The sequence below is a fragment of the Knufia obscura genome (genome assembly GCF_036327395.1).
Source record: "Knufia obscura strain CCFEE 5817 isolate CBS 148926 chromosome Unknown scaffold_9, whole genome shotgun sequence".
NCBI classification, from domain to species: Eukaryota; Fungi; Ascomycota; class Eurotiomycetes; order Chaetothyriales; family Trichomeriaceae; genus Knufia; species Knufia obscura.
In genome coordinates, this window is record NW_027042695.1 from 1,112,463 (window position 1) to 1,135,888 (window position 23,426).

The 23,426-nt window shown below is 51.2% G+C and overlaps 8 protein-coding genes across 8 annotated transcripts; 4 read left to right on the forward strand and 4 right to left on the reverse strand.

The window, feature by feature from the left end:
- Positions 1-102: 102 nt before the first annotated feature.
- HIP1_2 (histidine permease) lies at positions 103-2,037 on the reverse strand (the record flags this gene model as incomplete). Its single annotated transcript, XM_064876149.1, has 3 exons — positions 103-504; positions 555-1,482; positions 1,532-2,037. The coding sequence occupies 3 exons, from the start codon at positions 2,035-2,037 to the stop codon at positions 103-105; spliced, it is 1,836 nt and encodes a 611-aa protein (XP_064728413.1).
- Positions 2,038-6,556: 4,519 nt separating this feature from the next.
- On the forward strand, positions 6,557-7,246 carry PMZ80_007744 (uncharacterized protein; the record flags this gene model as incomplete). The annotated part of the gene is made up of 1 exon (XM_064876150.1): positions 6,557-7,246. One exon carries the CDS (start codon positions 6,557-6,559, stop codon positions 7,244-7,246), a length of 690 nt encoding a protein of 229 aa, XP_064728414.1.
- A 504-nt stretch (positions 7,247-7,750) lies between these two features.
- Positions 7,751-9,055, reverse strand: PMZ80_007745 (uncharacterized protein; the record flags this gene model as incomplete). The annotated part of the gene is made up of 1 exon (XM_064876151.1): positions 7,751-9,055. The coding sequence occupies one exon, from the start codon at positions 9,053-9,055 to the stop codon at positions 7,751-7,753; it is 1,305 nt and encodes a 434-aa protein (XP_064728415.1).
- Positions 9,056-9,609: 554 nt separating this feature from the next.
- Positions 9,610-12,212, reverse strand: PMZ80_007746 (uncharacterized protein; the record flags this gene model as incomplete). Its single annotated transcript, XM_064876152.1, has 3 exons — positions 9,610-11,761; positions 11,815-12,082; positions 12,131-12,212. The coding sequence occupies 3 exons, from the start codon at positions 12,210-12,212 to the stop codon at positions 9,610-9,612; spliced, it is 2,502 nt and encodes an 833-aa protein (XP_064728416.1).
- A 5,236-nt stretch (positions 12,213-17,448) lies between these two features.
- On the forward strand, positions 17,449-19,281 carry PMZ80_007747 (uncharacterized protein; the record flags this gene model as incomplete). The annotated part of the gene is made up of 1 exon (XM_064876153.1): positions 17,449-19,281. One exon carries the CDS (start codon positions 17,449-17,451, stop codon positions 19,279-19,281), a length of 1,833 nt encoding a protein of 610 aa, XP_064728417.1.
- A 609-nt stretch (positions 19,282-19,890) lies between these two features.
- On the forward strand, positions 19,891-20,979 carry PMZ80_007748 (uncharacterized protein; the record flags this gene model as incomplete). The annotated part of the gene is made up of 1 exon (XM_064876154.1): positions 19,891-20,979. One exon carries the CDS (start codon positions 19,891-19,893, stop codon positions 20,977-20,979), a length of 1,089 nt encoding a protein of 362 aa, XP_064728418.1.
- Positions 20,980-21,450: 471 nt separating this feature from the next.
- PMZ80_007749 (uncharacterized protein) lies at positions 21,451-21,633 on the forward strand (the record flags this gene model as incomplete). Its single annotated transcript, XM_064876155.1, has 1 exon — positions 21,451-21,633. One exon carries the CDS (start codon positions 21,451-21,453, stop codon positions 21,631-21,633), a length of 183 nt encoding a protein of 60 aa, XP_064728419.1.
- Positions 21,634-21,964: 331 nt separating this feature from the next.
- Positions 21,965-23,363, reverse strand: PMZ80_007750 (uncharacterized protein; the record flags this gene model as incomplete). Its single annotated transcript, XM_064876156.1, has 2 exons — positions 21,965-22,479; positions 22,529-23,363. The coding sequence occupies 2 exons, from the start codon at positions 23,361-23,363 to the stop codon at positions 21,965-21,967; spliced, it is 1,350 nt and encodes a 449-aa protein (XP_064728420.1).
- Between the last annotated feature and the right edge of the window lie 63 nt (positions 23,364-23,426).

The following is a 23,426-nucleotide window of genomic DNA, read 5'->3' on the forward strand; positions in this document are numbered from 1 at the left end:
TAGCTCGAATTGCGCAGTGCTTATGCTGGACTCCAGTACGGCACGTGAACGGCGGTCGCGATCATATCGCATACACACGTTTTATTTTGTCCAACTGACGTCTTAACACACAAGTCTGTATGCTTTCTTCCACCATGGCCATTTTGCTTGAGTAGCTCTTTCTTCTGCTAAAATCTCCGCCAAATACATTTCTCGTCGTCCGGATGTGATATCCATGTCTCTTGCTTTCTTGAATTGCGTCTTCTTGATGAACTTGAAAGGGAAATAGAATGCCAGTATGACCGGGATGGATAAGTTGTAATTGAACCAGCTTTCGGTGCGTTCTGCCGCGGTCATGTCAGCATAACCAATCGGAGCAAAACCGGTCCAGAATGACACGACGATGACCAAGCAGTTAGATATGAGTCCCGCCCAAGAACCCCAAATGGTAGCTTGCGACTTGAAGGCGAGCTCATCAAGGGTGTGACCAGCGAGCTTCCAGGCTTTTCGGAAACGGATGTGGCACTACAATGGTCAGCAGCCATCAAGCAAGCAAGAAAGACTATGACTCTTACCAAACATATGCTGCCCCATGTGAAGATCGAAGACAGCCCAGAAAGAGCAATCATCCATGAAAATGCTTGCTCCTGAGCATCTGGACCAGCTGCCACGACGTAGGAAAGGAAGCCGAAGGCCGATGAAAAGATGATAGCAACCAATGGTCGGCCTGATCTGTCGATGTAGCCGAGAAGCTTAGGTGCTTGACCTCGGTCAGCAAGTGCTGCCAAAGTACGGCTCGACCCATAGATGGAAGAGTTCCCGACTGAGAGCACTGCGATCAGGATGACCACATTCATAATGCTAGGTACAGCGCTGATACCAGCATTGCGCACTGCAATGACAAAGGGAGATGCGTTCGCGTCAGAAGATGAAGCGCCAAGCAGCGAATCATCGTCATAGGGCACAAGTGTGCCGACAATGGTCAGAGAAACCATATAGAACTGTAGCATATCAGGATAGGTCCTTTCATGTAAAGATTGTGTGCTTACCAAGCAGATTCGCCAGAAGACTTGCTTCACAGCCTTCGGTAAAGTCTTCCGAGGATTCTCCGTCTCAGCAGCCGCCAGGCCGACCAGTTCTGTCCCTGAGAAGGAGAAAGCGGCTGTAGTGAAAACAGAGCAAAGTCCTTTGAAACCATTGTTGAAGGCTCCTGGATCGTACCAATAATGGGTACCATAATAGTGGCCGTTAGGACCGCCACCACAATTGATTATGATGCCCAGAATGATGAAGCCAATGACAGCGAGAATCTTGATGATCGAGAAAACAAATTCTGCCTCACCGTAACCCTTGACTCCGAAGAAGTTGATGGCGATGATCACAAACAGAAATATCGTGACCCAAGCAGATGGGTTTGTGTCTTGAGCTCCTTGCCAGAACTGAAGTGTAATCGAAGCAGCGACGATCTCAAGTGGCAGGGTGACCATCCATTGTAGAGCATAGCTATAGCCGGTTAGTGTAACTCCCGGAGGGCACCCAAGAATCACCTTACTTCCATCCCATAGCAAAACCCCAAGCAGGATCGATAAACCTTGACGAATATGAAGCAAAAGATCCGGCGACTGGATATGCCACAGCCAGCTCGCCGAGAGCATGAACTGTGCAATACAGCATGATTCCGATGAGACCGTAGGCAAGGATGAGAGAGGCCGGGCCACCAGTTGAGAGAGCAGAGCCGGCACCAACGAACAGACCAGTTCCAATCGAGCCGCCTATAGCAATCATTTGAAGGTGCCGATTGCGTAGCCGCATCGCTAGAGCGGGCTCAGCGGGTAATGCATCTTTGACTGGTCTTCCTTCTGCATCTACGGCCACGGGTGTGACTCGAGCGTTCGGGTTCCGCTTGAAGCTGTCGACGAAACGGCCCCATCTGGTGTCTGCGACAGGCAGCTCAACGAAGCCAGCTTCTTTGTCGATTGACATCTCCGGGCTGCTACTGCCAGCCTCGATGTCCTTCTCGGCGCCCTGTTTGGCTGGGTCGAAGGCAGCGTCGGACATGTTTGCGGCACAATATCGAGTCAATCGCGCAAAGGCTGGTACAAGAGGGTGAGTCTACCGTGAGGTCTAAATTCGCGGAGAACCTGACCACGGTTATATCAAAGCACTCCATCGCGGCAAGCGGCACAGGTGAAGGTTTAAACTCAGCATTCAGGCCGACATTAGCAGATTGAAAGTGTCCAACCAATGAAGGGATGAGTGGCTATCTTGCGGGGTGTTAAAAATGTGCTGGTAGGAAGCACCCGATCATAAGTCGCCAGTGATAAGACGCCAAACAAGGCAATGCGGATCGATGTCCGGCAGCAGTTGTCCAAGGGGAACAGGCGTATGGTAGCCGGGTGCAAGGTTTTCACGCCTGCTTACGAGTGCTGAGCACGGAATGCGCGATTATCGGTAGGGGCGAATTGCTTTGATTTATGTGGAGCAAGTAGTCGATTAACTTATTGCTGCAAGAACGATGGGCCATGGTTGGTAATGGCAGTGAAGTAGGGTGGGTTAACTTAACAGAAGTCGCAAAGGCATCCTGAAGAATGGTCTGAGGAGAGCGATCGTTTGATGTGGTTTCGGCTGCAGAGATAACGAGCCAAGTACTGCGTCCGAGAAGCTCTCGACTCTGCAAGCTCATGGTCGCTGCCCAGGTGCCCACAAGCCGAGACGAAAGTTGAACAAGCTTATTATTAGGCTTTTCATGAAGGAAGAGCCGCATGCCGCTCTATGCCTTAGCGAGGCAGCAACGTCATTCCGCAGGAAGGCTCAACAACGAGCAATGACGACACAACTCATTTAGAGTCTCCTCGTATCGGTTGAGGGTCAGGTACGACCTGAGCGACTCTGTCCTTGCCAAACGATGTTAGCTGCACGCCTCGATGCAGAAATCTGTCATGTAGGTTCGTCTTGAGACTGCAGCAAATTTGTTCAAAAATTTTGCAATCCTTGCTGTTGGTCTCAGCTGCATAAATTAGGCTTCGAAGATGACGGGGGTCAATTTGCTTAGCTGGCAGTGGAGCTCGGCTTGTCGCAGCCTTACGCAGCCTGCCCTTTCTCAATTTACTGCTCCTTGCGCAGATGCGCTCAAGCAGAGATAACGAAGAATCGTCGTTGGTTCCTCAGTCCGGATGGCTGTAAAGCATGGCAGATCAAATATGTTCAGGCGAAATCCCTGAGCTATACTCTGAACCACAATTCATCACTAGCAAGGATATATTCGTGACTAACCTGTCGAGTGCAATGAGAAAGCGCATCCGGCGCATGTGATTGCCGCATCTGCAGCTTGATCGCGTCCCCATCGCAGCTTCCCATACATAAAACCCGGAATCACCAACGGGTGCTGCAAATCTTGGTAGGAAAGCCTCGAGCTGATATCTGCATCACATGATAGATTGACTGTTCTCGCCTCTGCCGCGTCCATCGCCTACGATGGCGTGGTACTCAATCCTCCCAGCCCACCTCACTGTCTACGAGACATGGATCGTCAGGACCTTTGTATGCCATCAAAGCTCCCCTGACGATTCTTCCAGCTAACAGAACTCGCGCAGCTCTTTCTCGCCATTCTCAATATGTCTCCGTGGCTGATAGCCATCCTCTACGATTTTGTGCTTTGGATAAGTCGCTGCATTTGGTATGAGATACCGTTATATGGTGGCAGAGCTCAAGGGAATACAAGACCTAGAGCTCCCAATATCAGGGAAACAGGAAGAAGAATGAGTCTCGCGGGAATCATCTCTAGTGGTCATTCTCGCACACAATCTCAAGAAATGGTAACGCAGATGAGGAAAAGAGATCAGCAGCGGAGGGAGAGCAACAATGCGCTTGAAGAAGAATAGTATGGTCCGATTGTCGTACGGTTCCGGACTTACTCACAATCTCAGGTCAGAGCCCTAGCGCTTGATGACCGTTGGAAGTGCTAGCCATAGGGCTGGCGACACAGGTTACCAATGCGTCCTTGCCAGGCTGGCGTTAGGTTTTGTTATTGCAGGACTTGGACATTCTTGTATGTGAGTACGGCTCAAATAACCTGTTTCTATACATACACACCTTGGCATCACAACGAGGAATTTGGCAAGCCTGCAAGATTCCGCCATACAGCATGCAATAACAGCAATTTCTGCTGTCAGGTATAGGTATAACCCCTGTGCGGCCGAGGAAACCCTCAGTTGGGTTCTGCGATAAACCGCTCATCTTTCTGGTACGCGGACCGCTCGCAACAAAATCGAACTCTGCCGCAAACCACCTTCAGGCTTCTTGGCTATAAGAGCCTCAAACAAGCGTTGGTATTGGTGGGCTGACTTACTTTGCCAGTGTGGAGTAACCAAGGGGAGCGACCACTGGATTAATGCAAGACATTTCTGCGATGCCTGCGAATGCCATTGCTCGGCGAAGCATGTCAGATTGCCGCAGCTCGGTACCGGTCTGGACCTCAGATAGGTAAGAGAAGCGGGCTAGTTGAGGAAGTCTCAACCTTAATCATTAATGCTGTTTTGTCGACTCAGTCCTACACTTCTATGGCCAAGATGCTGAAACAGCCAGATTCAGTGTCAAAAACTATGCGCAATGTACTTTTTCGGGTGTTTAAGACATGTATGAGACCTTCAACCAACAGCAGCCTATATGTCTAGGCAGGCACTCGCCAGCTGGCGGAGTCTCCTTTTGCTCGCCAGAAGCCTCCTCGACACCTAGAATCTTAACCTAGGCACAATTATAGGCAACATTCAGCAGCAGCCGATAGATCCATCCTGTCAGCCTAATCAATATGCCATTTTCCAGGAGCGATACCCTCGAAGAAAGCAAAGCACAACACGACGAGCCTCCCCAACGAACGTTGTCAGCCCCTGCCATCGTCTCCCGGTACTCCTATCCTGATCTCAGCGCACCATCTGCAAGACACTACTGGGACTACGAGTACAAAACGTTTCGCAGCAGAAGTGTTTCACTTACCAGAACCACAACAATCGTTATTGACTATCCTCACGTCCTGATATCTGTCCGATCTCCGACATTCTTACAACGAATCAACGAGTTGGACTTCCTTCCACTCTCAAAGCGCTTCTGGAACTCACCCGCTCAGAACTTTTTGCCACCTGCTCAATCTCTTCCAGATACGCCGGAGGATATAGGGCCAACAAGCTGTTTTAGGCGTAGCGGTTCCACGCACGAAAGCGCCGGTGGCATTGGACATAAGAGGAAGCTAAGTGAGACATCTCGCTTGTGGCAAGGCTCTAAGTATGGTGTGGCACGGTATGAGAAGTATCCTTTCACGACGAAGCAAAGAATTAAGCGTTCATGCAGAAGGTTTGGCTGAAGGCAGGGATGCTGGGAACCTGAAGCGCGGCGGCGAGACTGCACCAGAGGTTGGAAGTGGAAAAGCAAGCCCGGAACATAGGACCACGCTCTCCTGTTGCTGGTCACAGCACTCATCACAGATCAGAAATTACGACCCGTAACCACGTCCGAACACAGCCTCATGGGAAGAGCCTAAGTACTGGATTATGTTCTAACGAGTCCATGCCTTGATCAGGCTTGGGATTGTCGAACAGATGCCAACTCGCGTTCTGTCTGTCGACTTCCTTAGGCTATTGAGTCTGGTGGAGGCATGATATCTGTGTACAATAGCAGTGTAGATCGAGTGTACTAAGCTGGATTTTACTTGTTCTACCCATGCTTGCGCATCCCACGATGCCTCGTGTTGGTCAGGGCCCCGTGGCGTCGGCAGATTCGTGTTTCCCGCGGCTAACACGTGACAGAAAGGATTATCAGCGGTCCAGGCACTAAGCTTCACCGTACAGGCGCTCGTATTGCTTTTTCTGGGGTGTGGATGCTTAGGAGAGCTTGTGTTCTTTGGCTCACAAATGCTTAGAACAGCTTGTGGTTCTTTTGATTTCACCATTCTTGCTTCTTTCAGCAATCGTATTGGGTCGCCCGGCAGTGTACGGCAACCCGGCAGTCACAGAAGCTGATGGCTATCTAGCGTTCTCTCCGACTTGCAACGCCTCTCTGAAAGAACCCGGTTCCTTCGTTAGCAGCAATGAGATTGACAAGATACGACTTGCCTGAAAGACAGGCCCAGTATCGGAGCAGTTCTATCTATATGCTGAGAATTCACTTCTGTCATTCGTGGGTATGCATATTAGACTTCTTCTTACAGCCGTGCTAGCCGAAGCTTGCGAGTCAAGCGTAGGCCGGGGTGTGGTAGCGGGGTCAAGGTTGTATCATTGACTTTCTTGCCTTTCCATCACTGCTTTACTCAAACCATCAAGCTTTTGACGAGACATTAAGCTCTTGCTTATGCGCTTTACCACTGCCGGCAGGTTTGCGCGATAACGAAGCGAAAACAGCAAGCAAGAACAGCTTTCAGTCACAACACAGAGCTCGACTTGACTACCGCACCGCGACTGAGAACATAACGTGAGCGCGTGGACGTGGCCGATTGTTCTCCACAATCCAAATTAGACGAAGTGTAAGCCTCTTTCACTCACCGTAACCACATATACGGAGCAAGCATACCTCCATCACAACCACCACCATGCCATCCGCCGCCCTCTTCGACTTCCGCGACGCCTCCATCCACGGCGACCCAAAATGGACCAAAGCAAGCCCCACATTCGCGCGTCGCGCGCCCCTGGCGGTCTTCATCCTCGGAATCCTATCAATCATCGAGATAGTCATCGGCGTCGTCTGGATCACATCCATCGACAGCTTAACATCATCATCAAGTCTGACCTTCGCCCAGATCATCCAACCACTTATCGTCCCCGCGTTGTCGTTTTTCAACGCGATTCCATCACTCCATCTGCATGTCCTCGCGCGGAGTAACAATCCGCTATTGGCGCTCTGGTTCAGCGGGATTCTTGCAGTGGTTTTCTTCGGGAGTGCGGTCGTGTTTATACCACCGTGTACGCATCTGAGGGCAGGCGATGGGTCGCCGGAGGATACGTCTACGATTGGGGATGCGGGGGTCAGTACGTACCAGAATACGGAGTGTCCGACTGGGAGTAGACGGGGCGTTTGGGCGGCTATGGTGGCGTTGCAGTTTGTGAGCGCGATTGGGTACGCGGTGCATGCGGCGATGGGGTGGAGGGTTTGGAGGGGGTTGAAGGAGCATGAGACAGGCATTAGGAGTGGTGATATTGTGGAGATGGTGGATGAGGAGGAGAAGAGGAGAAGAGAGGAGGAGGCGAGGAAGAGGTGGAGGGAGATGCAAGGAAATTTGTGAGGTTGAGGGCAAGCAGGTGGGTGAAAGGGTGGGAGTATGGCGTAGCACATCAATGAGGGGAGTTCTTCTACGGTACAACCAGCGCGTAGTGTAGGAGATGGTGGTGGTAAAGAATGGAATCATCTATCAATCGAAAGACATCGAATCCCTTTTTCCACTCACATGGCAAGACAATCAAGTCCGTAGAGGCACACTTACCTGGACCAGCACGAAACATCTTGGAATGCGCAACCGCAGGACGAGTCTCAGTCGTTTTATACTGTTATCATACGCAGATCTCATCTTACTTCCGACTCAATAGCCCCGCAAGACGAGTCAACAGACAGAACACGAGTTGGTCATTGTCCGGCAATGCCAAGCCTGGCCAGGCAGCCGATCTTGCCAAGACTTGCATTGGGAAGCTGTTGAAGCGTTCGCATGACACAACCTCGTTATCTCGGAGGTGGACGTCACTGCTCTAGAAGCTCGATAGTACCAAAGATAAAAATCGCAACAGCCCGCGCGTTAATCCTTTTCACCCTTCTCCAGCCTCGCTTTCCTCCTATTGTCGACCTCCTCATTGACCTTGGCAAACAATACGTTGTGCACAGCTTTGATGTCGAGCGTTTCTCCACTCCTCCCCACGTGTGTTCCACCTCGTACCGCACAGATGCCCCAGTTCAGCTCGAGCTTTCGCATGGTCCCATCTACTCTGAATGCCTCTCCTCTAGCGTCAGTTAGTGCACCGCCGCTTTCCGTGAGAAGCAGTTGACCACCGGCGTGATCCCAAACTGCAGCGTGATATGTGCTGTAGGGTGGTGTCCGAACCATTGCATCTGCACCTTCGGCACGAAGGGTAAGGAGAACGTACTTGAGCTGCTGAGACCAGATGTCGAGGGCTAGCGATGGTGAGCCTTCCGGGACCGCTGGTGATGATACTTGCCGTGTGTTTGACTTCGATGAACCAGAGGGCGCGAAGTGCGCGAAGATGCGATTGTGGAGGTCCTTCGAGACGTGTGGGGAAGCGCTTGAGTCTGTGAAGCCGAGTGTGACGTCCGGATGTGTTTCTGTTGTGTTAACTGGCTGCATCTGTGCTACATCGATGGTGCCAACGACATCCTCAAGCTTCTGTCTGACTACAGGCGTATTCATCTGTGACAGGTACGTGCCGTCACCTTTGACAGTGCTCAAGATCCAGCCACCATCAGGCTTCAGATCCACTATGGTCTCGGCGATCATTACTCTGCCTTTTTCACTCCGCTGATCGATATTGAGATTCGGACAGCCTAGAACTCCGATTCTCTGCTCACCCTCATCAATCAAGCAGAGACACACAGCGTACTGCTGGCCACGAATGTACGTCTTCGTGCCGTCAATCGGGTCAAGGATCCAGGTTCGCTTGTTGCTTGCGCTTGGCTTGCCATCGCCGCCTGCTTGACCAAGGTCGATGATAGAAACCATCTCCTCTTTACTGCTTGACAGCTTCACATCAACACTATCCTCGGCCCACGATGCCTCGGATGTCTTGAGCAATTCTGATGCGGTGAGGACTAACTCCCATACCCTCTCAAGCAACCCCTCATCAGTTCGGAGCATGTCGCTGCTCTCTTCTGCGATGAAACAGTCCTCCGGAAAGACATTGTGGATAATACTGATGAGGATAGCCTGAGCCGCGAAATCAGCGACCGTGACTTCCGACGCATCTGCTTTAGTAGATTCGTCGACGCGCTTGGTCGTCGACTGGTAGGTGAGCAAGTGCTGTTTCGTTAGCAATGAGGCGAGATGGACTGCTCGGAGGGCTACGTTGAGTTCGCGAGAGTACTGGGACATTGTAATGGTGGTGGTGGGGATATCGTGCGCCAAGCTATCATTTGTGCCTGCGAAGGGTTTTGTTTCTGGTGCGTGGAAAGTCCGCTTTATGTGTCCGTGAAGCCAATGCCCTATGTGCCGAATGGACCTTCTCGATGCGTTTGTAGCCTAACCCCTACGTTGGTGTTCGCACAACGTTGAGAGCCGCAGTTTGAGATTTCTTGATTGCAACGAATTCCAACTGCCAGGTTTGTGAACAATCGCACTTTCCTTCCGAAATAAGGGCAGATCTGTGTTGCGCAACGGCTTTCAAGTACGTTCTCCGCCCTTGCTCTGACGGTCAACTGTGCAGTCGATGTAGCTTCTAGGAACGAGCAGGTGTAGGCAGAGACCCGGGCAGACTTGATGGGAAAGCTGGTCGGAGCAAATCGGGAAGGTGCCGAATTTTTGCTACGGAATGCTTGGCAAAACCGTTGGTCATAAGCGGGAGGAATGAGATACATACGATAATGCCATTCGCGACATGAGATATATGTAGGTGAAGGGTGCGGGAAGCAGACAGGTGTGGAAGCTGCTTATATGCTACTCCACAACCACACTCCTCCTCTGCCATCTAGGACATCGGCCTCTCCCAGCATCTTCATAAGGTGCTCCCTGAAGCACTCGATACAGTTCTTCTCGTTCTTGCTCCATACCGCACCCTTAGCATCGATGCCGCTCCTCCTTCGCACGTCGGAAATACGGTCAGCACCACGAAGAACAGTTTGTACAAAGCATAGGCACATCTGACCTTTCCCATCATCCTTGGTCGACGACAAGAGGTCCTTGCCGTCATCGGCATGCGTTGCGTCCGAAATACCGGACACGACTCTCGTCATACTGTGGAACAACGAGAGCAGATTGAGTCGCGATGATGGTAGATTGCGGCCTTCTGAAAAATCGGCTGTGAAGCAGGCGTTAAATCTATGATCGAGCTTTAGGCAATCCTCACAACTCGAGTCAGGAGTGTCGGTGCCGACTTGACAACTCTTGGTGCGTTTGTGTTTGCTTTGCTTTGCCTTTTGCACTGGTACCCGAGATTGGGCGTGTTCTGCCTGCGAAGACTGTGTATGGGTCATGGTTGTGGGACAGCTCGAGCATAGCTCTCGGTCCAGTATTTCGGCTTCGTCACTTTGTAATACCCAACCTTCACGTTTCATCCTGATGGTATGATCGATTGTTCCGTAGTCGAACTTCGGCTGAATCTTTATTTCGTCATTCTTGCCACCAATGTTTAGTCCTGCTGACCTTGCTGCAGCATGTGCCGGGACGGACATGCACCATGTGTCTTTGTGATCTTGGTATCTCTTGCCCTTCCTGAACTTCAACCTGGCTCCGATGTACCGCAACCACGAAGCCATAAAACCAGACTGCGGCCTGATGCCAGTTGTGTACAACACAGGTGCAAACAGATCACAGACTTCCTCAAGAATCGGGATGGCGTCTAGAGCCTTCATTTGCACGAGCGCTTGATAGGTATGTAAGACTGCGGCAACATACTGACGATAGTGGAAAAGGTGCATGCCATAGTACGTGGTGACGTCCAGGATCTCGACTGCATGGTTTCCAGCGATGACTGGCGACTGAATCAAAGCATTCCAGCACTTGTGTTTCGAAAAGGCCTCCAGTTCACTTTTCATCTGCGCTACACGATAACCAAGCGTGTTGATGCATTGACATGGAAAGATGCTCTTGTCCTCAAGAAATGCCCGAAGGGGTGAAAGCGCTTCATTTGCCATCTTCAGCGACGAGATCCGAGGAAGTGCGATGCGTGAGGGTTGCGACAAGGCCACGGAATATGCACAATGACTGGTCGAGATCATGTACAGAAGTACACTGGCGGTGAGGATTGTAGTGGTGTCGCAACTTCTAGTCATGAGTTTGCCGACTTCCTCCATGGAAGAAAGGCCGTCGAAGCTCAGGGTCGGAATCTGTCCATCCTTCTGCATAACCCTGAAATCGGCTATGAGTTGCTGGATCAACGATCCTTTTGCGCTCTGCATTGCAGAGTGTGTACCGAGGGTATCCCGCTCAACAATTGGTTTGCCACTGTCTGGGCACAAAACGACCTCAATTTCCGCCAACGACTCCAGCACCTCGCTAGACGCCTGTTGAGTCTGTCCAGTATGCTGGTGATCATCGCATGAGACAAAACTAAGACGCTGCTTGACATCCAACATTGAAGGAAGATCAGGCTCGTTCTGGTGGAAAGCTCGGACGTGACCTACAGCGCGGGCAAGTAGCACATTCGTATACGCCGCCGTGGCGGCAACTGGTACCTCACCTTTGCCCGCCTTGGTCCAGCACAATTTCACAGCTTCCACCACGTGTTGGATGTTGTCCAGAAACATAAGCGACTCTACTGCGACACCAACCTGACCTTGTGTATCCAGAAAGTCTGCAGCATCGTCATCGTTCTCGCATGCACATGAGTCTTCGTCGGGAGACGTATGTGAGCACTCGGAGGTCGCATCTGTGTCTGCAATGCTCAGAGCATCGTCATCGGAAGCATCTGATACGTCGAGCGCGGAGGCTCCGGTGGACAATAAATGACTGAAAGTGTTTTCGATCTCCGAGGTTGAGCTGGCGTATGACCTGGACCTCATGGGCTGCCGCTTGGCGACCTTAACGCTGGCCCTTGAGGATGGAATGCCAGCTGTCAGCAAGATTTGATGAATCTGCTTGAGACTGGGTGCTCGTCAGTCATCACGGAGCGGCTTTGTATCAGGCAGGAAACAGACCTCTCGGTAAAATGCTCATGGTTGATAGTATCCGTCATGTCTTTCTCACACTGATCCCGATGGGTTCGGAAATGCTGACTGAGGTAGGCTCTCTCCTTGATAACATCTCCGAAGTAGTAGTCGACATCCGGCGGCAGAGTCCCGATCTCCTGTTTCTTGTCGCATAAAAGCTTGCCAAGGGCGATCAACTGCTTTATGGGCAGTGTCTTTCTCCCTTTAAACTTTTCTGGTCCATATCTGGTCATCCATGCCACAATGGCTCTATTGCCTGCAGTACTGGTCAGATTTCACTCCCCTTCATCTCCGTTGAACTTACCTTGTTTATAGCGAACATATCGCTCCTGAATGTGCTGCGGCAGTCCACAGTTCGTGATCTCGTGGGAGACGTTGAGGAGCATCTTGCTGTGAAACGTTTCGCTGTCGGCTGCTGTATTGCGAAGATGTAGGAGGGAATGGCTGTGTGTTTGAGGACCAACCGAGAGAGGTTCGTGAAGATATGATAGGAGCTTGGCAGGCTGTAAAGCATCAGTATATCGAATGCTACACATGTCAAACATTCAATCAGAATGTGGCTGTCCTCGCTGTACGCCTGAAATGTAAGGCATCAGCGACAGTCCCTGCTAAATCCAAAGGTTGTTTGTCGGTCGAGATTAAGGTACTCAATGCGGAGACCCACCAGATGTTCATCTGCGAGGGCAATGTCTCGTTGCCATTGGTTGTTGCGCCATATTGATGTTCGACCCGCACGCATGACGCGATAAATTCATGTGGAATATTGAGTACCTTAAGGAGGCTTGGCGTTTCGAGCGTGGCTCAACCTAGAAGAAACGTAGAGAGGGAGCCAGTCTCGATAGCATAGAAAGGCTTCGAATGTCGAAGGATTAGCTCTGAGCAGAATGAAGTGTGTTGCCCACCAGACCTGCTCACCAGTGACACTGTGAATGAGTCGAGTGCACACCAGAAGGCTGTGGCTGGCTCGACGCGTCTAGCTTTGACGACTGTCATGAACCGCTGCTCGTCAAAGAACCCACCCAATGCCGACTCAGTCTTACTGTTTGTTCGACGCCGCGGAGATGCACAGTCGGACGGTATGCAATGATGAAGATAAAACCGAACCTGGAGCTACTGTGCCAGAGTCACGTAGTCCTTGGTTGGCGTTGGTAGTCAAGTAACCACCGGCTTGCGACGGGCCAGCACAAGTCGAGGGCATTGCCAGGGCACATAACCCCTGACCAACATTGACGCATACCTAGCGGACATTCAAACAAGTGAGCTGGTGGGTGAAAGGGTGGTCTCGAGTCGTTGGGGATTGAGACAATTCGTCGGCGATCCGATCGACGCGTCCGCATCTTACGGCAAGGACTGATGCCCTAGGCGGGTTGCTGCATCAAGACCTCTGCGAGCCATGAACATTCTGAAAGATGCGAAGCCACCCATGTCGACGCGTAAAGTGCACGATGAATGTCAAGATGGAGGTTTGAAGTGGCAGGAAACAGTTTCGACGCGTCGGCGTCGAATTAACCGTGCTGTGATTGGTTGATAGGAAGCATTGTGATATCATAGCCAAGAGGACTCCTTCCGTATCTGGCACCGATGTCTGCTGATGCTTCGTTTCCACCACATACTTTTTTCAGCCGGGCTTCAGGGTGTTGCTACATATGCGAAATATATAGTATGTTTCAAAACTGTAGCTGACGTACGCAGACTCTAGTTGCACCTGTGAAATCAGGTAAGGATCATTGTAATTGTTCTAACTAGAAGTGAGAGACATGTAAGGCCGCTTTAAGTAAACAAACAATGCCAAGACCCACGTAATATCACACACCGACCATAATATGACCATATAACCCGCCAAATAAATCTTCCGTGGTGTCTCACGGCACAACGCACTAGTACAAGGACCAAGCTCAGCACCCTCGCTTGCTGCGGCCTCGACGAGGCTTTCCATTTGTCGTAGAATCCATATCGAACGGCAACGACCTCACCTCATCCTTGTCTGCTATTACAGTTCCAACTCCCCTGGCGTGGGTGCACATGGAATCGGAAGACGCAGCAAAGGCTAATTCAGCAACGGAAAGTGGACCTCACATTTTATGGCCAGCGCTGGAGCGATCACCGTTGGTGTTTCGTACCGTATCCTATGATTTCTGTGATTACTCCTTCCGATCATGCAGGCCACATGAGATGCAAACTGAATTTACAAGTCGAATGCTGAGGCAAAAGACCAGGGTCGAACGATTGTGGTACAGACCCTATACATGTGCATAAGCGACGAAAAAGAAGCTGTGCAAGAACATGATTGCGAATACCGCGATCGTCGGGCCCGAAGTGCGAAGCTTGGCAGTTACCGCTCTCGGAATCCTGTATCGCGTTTCAGTCCATCTGTAGCTCCGATCATAGAGCCAGCTACGGAGTGCTCCACATAGCGAGATACTCGAGCATATCTTTTCACGGCCGTTCTTCTCTCTGCCATCCAGTCATATTGTATGAACAAGGATCACCGTTAATCTCTGCAAAGGGACCGGGCAAGATAGTAGCTGCGCTGGGTACAGACTGTGCCTGATGCGAAGAGACAACCATGACAGGAGGCGGGTGATTGGGGAGTACTTTCGACTCCGTGCAGGAGACGACTTTCACAGTTAGCTCACACTCCATTGTACTGATGCGCAAACTCCAGGCATAACTCGCAAAGACCTCGCTGCGTACTCGGGCCTCCTCAGTGATCGTATAAATCTGTTATATAGCTGTTCACCGTCCGCTCTTGCAGCTGCCATCAATTGAATCAAGATGAGTCTGATGCCGATTGGTCGCGGAATAGGCCAATAGGGTCGGTTTTCCGGAACAATCGTAATTGCGTGGCCAGCTGGAAACCACGATGTGAAGGGTGCATTCCTCGCGTCTTCACAAGCATCACGAGGCAAGGATCGAATCTACCCTAGCCGTACCTTGTTCGTACTTGCCTCGTAACTTTAGCAGGGTGTCTGCAACGCCTCACACAACACTTCGAATACACTTGTGTCAATGCCGCGTACCCCAGCTATTGACCAAGCATACTGTGCATCTTCAACTTTGTGCCCACAATATGCGAGTCGGGGGTCTGACTGCGTTACTCAAAGACCCGGCGACTGTCATTCCTGTCACCTCCTTCCTCCGCCAGATGGTCAAATGGAAACAACAGTCGATTCCGGTTTTCAGGGATACGAGCCACGTTGAAGAGTATTGCTGCCATGTGCTCGCCCACAAGTCCCGACAGTTCGTTCTCTTCATCAGAACCATACATGAACCAAGCGCCTGCCGCGACATTAACAGCACCTACGCCCTCAGAGCCATGCCGAAACTGCAACATGCTCCATCCACACCGGGGTGAGGAATATTACAGCTCAACATGTGTACTGATAGGAGTGAAGACTTTTCGCGAAAGGACCGCAACATTCACTGCTTACCCAATGCCCGAAGGAATGGCTGATCATCAAGAAGTGGGCGGGCTGATCTGGACATGTTTCGATAGACATGCGGCCGAGAGCGACACAGTCCGAAAGTCGTTACAGCAAAAGCGTCGTATCTACGGATTCACCATGTCTGCGGCAAGTAGTCCTCTCCGTGACAAAGCACCAGTGGTCTGGCTATACTGGCAAGGTGCCGATGGTTCGCATGGACAGACTCGAAATGCTGAGCGATTCAGGACTAAGTGGGAAGACCTTCATTCGATCGTCGAAGACGGGCGGATAAAGCCTGTGACATGGTTAACACTTAGCTTACCAGACAAATGGCCCGTGGATGAAGTTACATTGATCCCGAAAGGGTTTCAAGAAGTGTCCAAACGCTCAGCAGGGCCACAGCAGCTACGATCTCCACCTAGCCTGATGGGAACGCAGGCAGAAAGACAGTCGTGCGTACAGCGGGGTCATCCGTTCAGCAGAATCAACCGTGGCGATAGCGTTACTGATGACCAATCTGAGGTGTCTCCCTGCTTGTCTTTGAGCGCAGGGGGCGACAAGCTTGGCACATCGTGGTGCCGACATCTACCAGTTCATGGTTGCTCCGAATCTTGTCCGACGATGTTGACCATGAATTATGTCGACAATCAGCAAGATTTCCCTACCGTTACCACAAAGGTTGCTGAGATGAAGACGGCGGAAGACCTGATCAATATGCGATTGATATGGTACCAGAGAGGGAAGTTGCTCGGAGCCTGATGTCTGAGTCTCGGCGGAATACCGAAGCCGCTCCTTGAACCGTCCGCCGCATAGCACGGCCTGGACGCTGTCCCTACATGCGCCATTTACGCAAACCAGCGTGGTTGAGAAAATCGTCGACCGTCGCACAAGATATTGAGACAAATTTCAAGTGCGGATACGAGCCCAGGGGTGGAAATACGGCACGGCCTGAGGATTGACCCTCGCTGCCGGCGTCCTGAAAATCGCGAAAGCTACCGAGGTCCCTTGGCGACAGATCTTTTACGTTACAAAAGCGTGAAAGCTATACCCATTTGGGGGTCGATACGAGCACGTGACTATGAGTGTCGCGCTACTGGCGATAACCGACGCGACTTACTCACGATTTCCGAATATCTGCACCAGGTATTTGAAAAAGCTTCCATGCTTGCGATCCCTAGGCGCGCTCCAGGCAATAAAGGGTCATCACTCTCTTGCAGCATCACCTATCGATGTCTACGTCATCGCATATGAGACAACATGCTTCAAGACGGGTGAACTTGCTCCCTGCACCAGGGCCGTGAGAATCCTCCACGAACCACGCCAGAAAGCCATGTACCGCAGCGAGCAGCAACCAGAAGCACGCGAATGGCAAACAATCGTTCCAACGCAGATGCAAGTCATGGTACATCCGAATATCAAATTCTTTCGGCATCATGATGGCTCGTCTCGCAGCAAACCCGAAGCCACAATCAACGTACTCGCGCTTTCCATGTCACAACGAGCACCCATCTCCCATTCGGTCGCATCCGAGGCAATAGGGCGATGTTTCGTCCGATCAGATGTTGTTGCTGTCTGTGATGAGGCATAGCGCCGCAGCATCGAACGGATGTCCTGAAAGAAGCTCGATGAAACCACTGAGTACTGATGCCACACCAAGCTAGTTAGTAAGTTGTGGTAGGATAGGTTGATGGTGTTGAGTTGCTATATAGCTTGAGCTCTTCCTCGTTGTTTCAACCCCTTTGTGCTTTAGTGGACATGCGTGCAACATCATACGTCCAGAAGCAAGACATCACTCTTGTTGGCAGGAAGAAAGAAAATCGATCGCGTTTGAGCATTATCACTCTTGGCTCGGCCCTTATTATAGGAATTGTTCTCCCGGCAGCATTGAATCATTAAAACCAATCCTTGGCTTTGTCCAAAAAGAGCAAAAGCTACACACCCCGCCTGCCAGCTCTAAGCTGCAGAAGGTGAAAGCCACAGCGTCCTCCATCCGACCTAGACGACTTCGAGCAAAAGGTACATACGTGGTGACGATCTGAGTACGAGTACCCTGGAACCTCCACGAATGACTTGTGTGCTGCTCAGTATCTGTCCATACACGCAAACGGGCTGACTTTTATGTGGGATTTTCGGCCCTTCATTCGTATTTCAGACCAGACAAGCAAAGCTTAGCCTTGCCAAAAACATATCCTGCTTAATGCCTCCAAAGGGGAAACGGACAGCAGTTCCCCAGGAGGCGTTTTTGTTTGTCAACGAAGACTTCAGTACTCTCTTCCGAGGCGCCAAGAACGTCCAGCTCGATCGCACGAAGCAGAGTCATGTACAACGACAGAGCTTGGCGAAGCGTTGCTACAGCAAGCAGGACGAGACAGAGCCTACGTCCAAAGCTTCTATGCTAAGTGATGGCGGCCGCTCTCCGACAGACTCAGGCGCTGGCCCATCGACCCTAAAGCCACCATGCGGGACCAGTGCGGCGAACATACACCTATCCTTCCCACCAAGCTTATGCCTACCTCGTTCAGGGGTGAGAGATGCTCACACAGAATCATCCTTATTGACGACTCAACCTGAAGTGGAAACATGGTTCTCTACTTCGAGGAGTCCATTGCAATATCCACAGGATACATCAATGGCACAGCACATGCAAATGGTGCACCATCCATTCGACACTGATCCAAGAATGTATAGTCTTGGTCCACCTAGCACCAGTGTCCCGCTGCTCGGATCGTTCGACCTCTATCAATATCATGAAATGCCTTCGAGCCCAGTCCTCGACCCTTTCATCAACTTTCAGGTTGCTTTAGAAACGTGGGCTCCACCACTTATGAGATATTTCACCACGGTAATGATCCCCGAATACTTCTACTCAGACCTGAAGGCCGTCTCATTGCACAAGATGAGGCATGTCGAAGAATTACATGCGGACATGAGGTCTTGCATGAGTCACCCAGCAGAGATGTACGCACTTCTAGCAGCAAGTGCCGGTCACTCACTGAGCATACTCGGCCGCATAGATCTTCCTGGGGTGACGCCCCAAGACTACGACCGGCTCACGCTCGTCCTTGCCTCCAAATCCTTCGAAGCGTTGCGACATAGGCTTGCCAACTGGGAATTGCCGCACAGTACAGTAATGGCAACTCAACGCATGGTTTGCGCAGCAATTCATATGTCTGCTTCATTGGCAGTCGAAGCACATCACCGAGCAACAATGTCCATGATAGAACAGATAGGTGGATTGGAGACGTTCAATGACTATGAAAAGGAGCGGTTGATCATGCACAACCTCTACTACGCGCTGAAGACTTTACGAGCACCAGATTTCAAGCTGACTTGGGATCCGGGCTTCTTTCAAAACAACACAGGATTCGGAGTCTTCTCGAACATGGCACAAAAGAGCAGCTGCATTGGTAACCAGCTCAGGAAGATAGTGGAGAGTGGAGCCATCACTTTGCATCCACTCCTGGCTCAAATCATCTTGAATCTGGTCGAGGTACAACAAGTACTCAATTGGCTTCGCACGCAACCATACCGACCAGCAGATTACAGATGGTTGATGCAACGCAGGCTAGCTATACTGCACCGAGTTCTCTCTCTACGACCAGAGACAAGAACGAATCACGGCGAACTAGTTCGCATAGCACTGATCTGCTTTATGGTGCTGTCGCGAGTAATGCCCTGGAGCGAGACCTGGTTGCACGAGCACTATATCGCTCCTGCTCTCCGGGCATGGACGACAGATACACTGGAAGAGGCTTTCGCGGCATGTCCTGAACTGCTATTATGGGTGATGGTGATGTTCGGAGTAGAGTTGATGCCTCAAGGCGCAGAGGCTTATGGGACCGAAAGCACGGGTCTAGCCAATGTCGCAAGCCTAATCACCGATGTTGGTAGAGGTGCGTGTGTCGGGTTAAAGATTGGTAGTGAGAGTCAACTGAGGGTTACGTTACAGAGAATGCTCTTCGACGAGGAAATCCTGGACGAGCGATACCTTTCCTTCTGTAAAGATAGGTTGGGGCTCGGGACGGACTGATGCTGCACACTGGGTTTGTGTGAATCTATTGCTTGTCCAGTATAGACATAGAAACATCGTAGATAGAATGAAATTTGTCCTTTACCACACTTCAACCGCTCGTGCATGCCTCAATTCAACACGGATATAAGGCCTAAGTGGCCTCAGGCATATCTGACGGCCTGATTGTCACGTGACTGACGTCGATACGGAATGGGCTCAAGTTCATTGCCATCCACCATGCGAACAGAACCACAGCATGCAGTGGCTCAAACAACAACCTGGAATATGAATCTTGAACTCATGCTACTGCTGGAGGATCTATAGACACGTGCATTTTGTGATTGACTATTGACGCACATGAATCGAAATCGCTCACTATCCCACTCTCGTACCAAAGTTGAAGTCCTTCAAAACGCGCTCATACCATCTCATCTCTTCCTTCATCTCTTCATCGTTCACTCACCTTGATAACACAGATATTGCAGCAGCTCGATCAAAAGCATCCGGATCTCCTCATCCCTTTACCATACTCGCTGGTCCTCTTCCATCAGAACGCCTGCAAAGCCTTCAGAAGTCCTGACAGTACACCGATCATCCTCTGCCCATCGAGGCACAACGCCTTCAGTCATGCCCTCCACCCCATCTTCAGCCATCCCCTCAAGACCCCCAATCTACTACGAAGACACAGACCCCCAATGGCTCTTCACCCCCACCGAATTCGACCGATACACCCCCTCCCGCTGCGAAGGCATGGACCTCCCAACCGAACACCTCAACCGCCGCAAAGGAATAAACTTCATAACCCAAGTCGGCATCTCCCTCAAACTCGACCAGATCACCCTCGCGACAGCAAGCATCTACTTCCAGCGCTTCTACATGCGGCATCCCCTGCAGATACAAGGCTCGAGTAAAGGTGCACACCACTACCAGGTTGCGGCTACGGCGGTGTATGTCGCGTACAAGAGCAAGGAGAACCCGAGGAAGATGCATGAGTTGATTGTGGCGGTTAGCCGTGTTGCGCAGAAAGATCCGAATCTGATGATTGATGAGCAGAGTAAGGAGTTTTGGAAGTGGAGGGAGACGATTCAGCATCATGAGAATTTGATGTTGGAGGTGCTGTGCTTTGATTTGGATCCGGGGTTGCCGTATCCGGTGTTGTTTGAGATATTGAAGTATTACAATGTGCAGGAGAATAAGAAATTGAGGAATGTGAGTTGGGGTGCGGTGAATGACAGCTTCAGCACGATATTGTGTTTGTTGGTGCAGCCGCAGAGTGTTGCGGGTGGATGTCTTTATTTTGCGCTGAAGCATGTGGGTGAGACGTTGCCGGATGATGAGATGGGACGGTCGTGGTGGGATACGTTGGGGTTGAATATTGAGGAGATGGAGTTGGTGGTGAAAACTATTTTGGATACGTATCAGAACCCGTCGGTTAAGGGCCAGGTTGGTGCTGAGGTGTATGCTAAGGATGGGGAGGGGCTGAGCTTTGATCTTACGAGACGGTTGGGGACACCCAGTGTGGAGGGGAATTATACGCCGAGGGATGTGGGCGGGCTGAGTACGAATCAGATTGAGAATAAGGCTATTACGAATGGTACGGAGAACGGACATGCCGAGGCTAGTGCAGGAGGCAGTGGTGAGCAAGAGCAGGATCGTGCTATGGAGGATGCCAGGAGTAATGGAAGGAGTGGAAGTGAAGAGGGAGAGCTTGGCTAGGGGTCAGATCCTCCAGAACAGCCGAGCTCACCGGGTTTGGAAGTGATTCCTGATACCACAACCTCGGGGAGCTCCAGCCAAGAAATATTCCTGCCTAGGCGTGGCAACAATGCAGTGTCCGAGAGTGCTTCAAGAGTCTATCGAAGGATTACGATGAGGTCGAGTCATGTACCTGAGCCATCATTGCCTCCATACCCTAGCGAAGCCCGAGCATTCGACCAGAAGCCAGGACATATAAGTACGAGCACTGCCACAGAAGAAGAGTCTACACAAATTATTAATGAGATAATTGAGCCAGACACAGATTCCACCGATGAGCCAGGTCACTGCAGCACAAACTGCGGCGACCATCCAGCCGATCCAGAAGATGTTGATGATGAGCCCTAGGAAGGCTTTTCAGATGATCCAGCAGATAGTCCATCAGATGACGCGAGCTCAAGCGTTTCCTATGATCGAGAAGAGCTTGGCTACATGCTTGATACGATAAGAGACCAGATCGAAGAGGAAGAGGCAGACCGACAAGCACATCTCGAGTGGGTCGGCGAAATTGCAGAAATGGCTGCGAAAGAGGCTGTCGAGAGCTTCGAACGGGATGAGCTCGAGCAGGCTGCTGAGGTGGTTCAGCCCAAGCCAAGGGAGGAGACGCCGCCTTGATGCTAGAGCGCGAGGGGGCGTGAGGTGCACTTCAGTGCCTATGTTCACATTCATGTGTACATAGTTGATTAGCTTAAATATACCTTCCTTCACTCAGGCCTGCGGTGGCAGCGACATCTCTTGCGAAACATGCGAACACGAAAACATCCAGCTGATGGTCATTTACGAAATAGGTTCTTATCGTTGATCATGGAATCAGGACTATCAGCCAACCCATGCGTACGGCCAAATCCTTGACTATCGAAGCCTCGCAAACCTCGGATGTATAAGCTCTACTCTGACCATCTTCCATATCCAACGACCAACTTGTCCCATCGTCGACCTGCTACGCCTAACCACCACGGCGCTCATTCTTCTCCAAAGCCATCCTCTCGGGACCGAGTTCAACATCATCCGACTCTTGAGTCGCAGCCATGGCTTCGCCTTCACCATCTCCTGGCTCTTCGGTCTCATCAAGATCCTCCTCTGACAGTCCTGCAGCTGCAGAAGCAGTGTCATCCTGATCAATCTGTGCGTCCAGCTCACCACCCGATCCTTCCAAATGTTCTCGCTCGCCAGCTCTGACACTCTCGTCACCCTGATTGGTCGGCTCCGTGCTTGTTGGTTGGGGGTCTATGGTGTTGCCGTCGCGCCTCTGGAGCTCACTCTGCGCTTCGAACACCTTTCGCCTTGCCTCCTGTCGTCGTCGCTGTTCTTCTTCTTCCTTGGATGGCTTAGGCGGCGGCTTCTTACCTGGTGGAAGGTTCTTCATACGAGCTATCATCTTCTTCACTTCGGCATTCGGGCTCGGACCCCTTGATTGGTCGTCTGTGGTGGCAGGATCGGCTGAGTCGGTTGAGACATCATCTAGCATATGTCAGCTTTCATCGCGGTTCGGGCTATCAAGGGATCTTACCTTCGCGAGTCTCGAACTCCTCACGACCCTTGTCACCATCTGTCGGCGGGTCTGCCACCTCGGTCTCTTGCTTGATGTTGGTCTTGACAGATTCTTCGAGGTGCAGCCGCATTATTTGCTCGTCAATCACTTCTTCTTCAGAAGGCGTTAACGATCTTCCTCGACCAATTCGTGGACCAGCGTCAACAACATCATCGTCATCTTGTGATTCGACTTGGCCATCGCTGTTTGTCTGCTCTTCAGCAATAGCAACAGCTATGGCGTGATCAGTCTCTTGAGATTGATCAGAATGCAGGTTCGACTCTTCTACACTCCTGGTCCTACCGGGCAGCGCAGCTTCGCCTTCGTGTCGTCTGATGTAATCTTCCCAAGATCTGTCATTCTCATCGTCTCGGATTTCGTCATCACCACCTTCACCATCAGCATCGTCGCCATCATCTGCATTCTCAGCGCTGATTCCGGCGGCTTCAATTGCGCTTTGTCGTCGCCGCTCGCCCTCCTCATGCTCACGCCGTTCTCGCTCCCTCTTGCGCGATAGGAAACTTGGAACCATTTCGACGGCTGCATCTATATTCCATTTTCTGAATTGCAAGAGAAATCTGAGTTCGTTCTGGGTCAAGGTGGCTGGGCCGATGCGTCTTGCGAATTCTGCGAGTTGTGTCTCTTGTTCGGTAGGCGGGAGTTGGCTTTGTGGATTGGCTGAAGCTGTGGTCGTCGGTCCGGGGGTACTCGGTCCCTCTTGGTGATTCTCGTGGGCATCTTGAGTCTCGCTCGAATTTGGGCCTTCCTCTATGTTCTGAGACACACTATCAGCATCGGACCCCTGATCTGACATGTTTCAGAACTGTTATTTGGCTGTGTTAGTCCTGGAGCGCAGTTGGAGTGGTGAGAAGAGAAG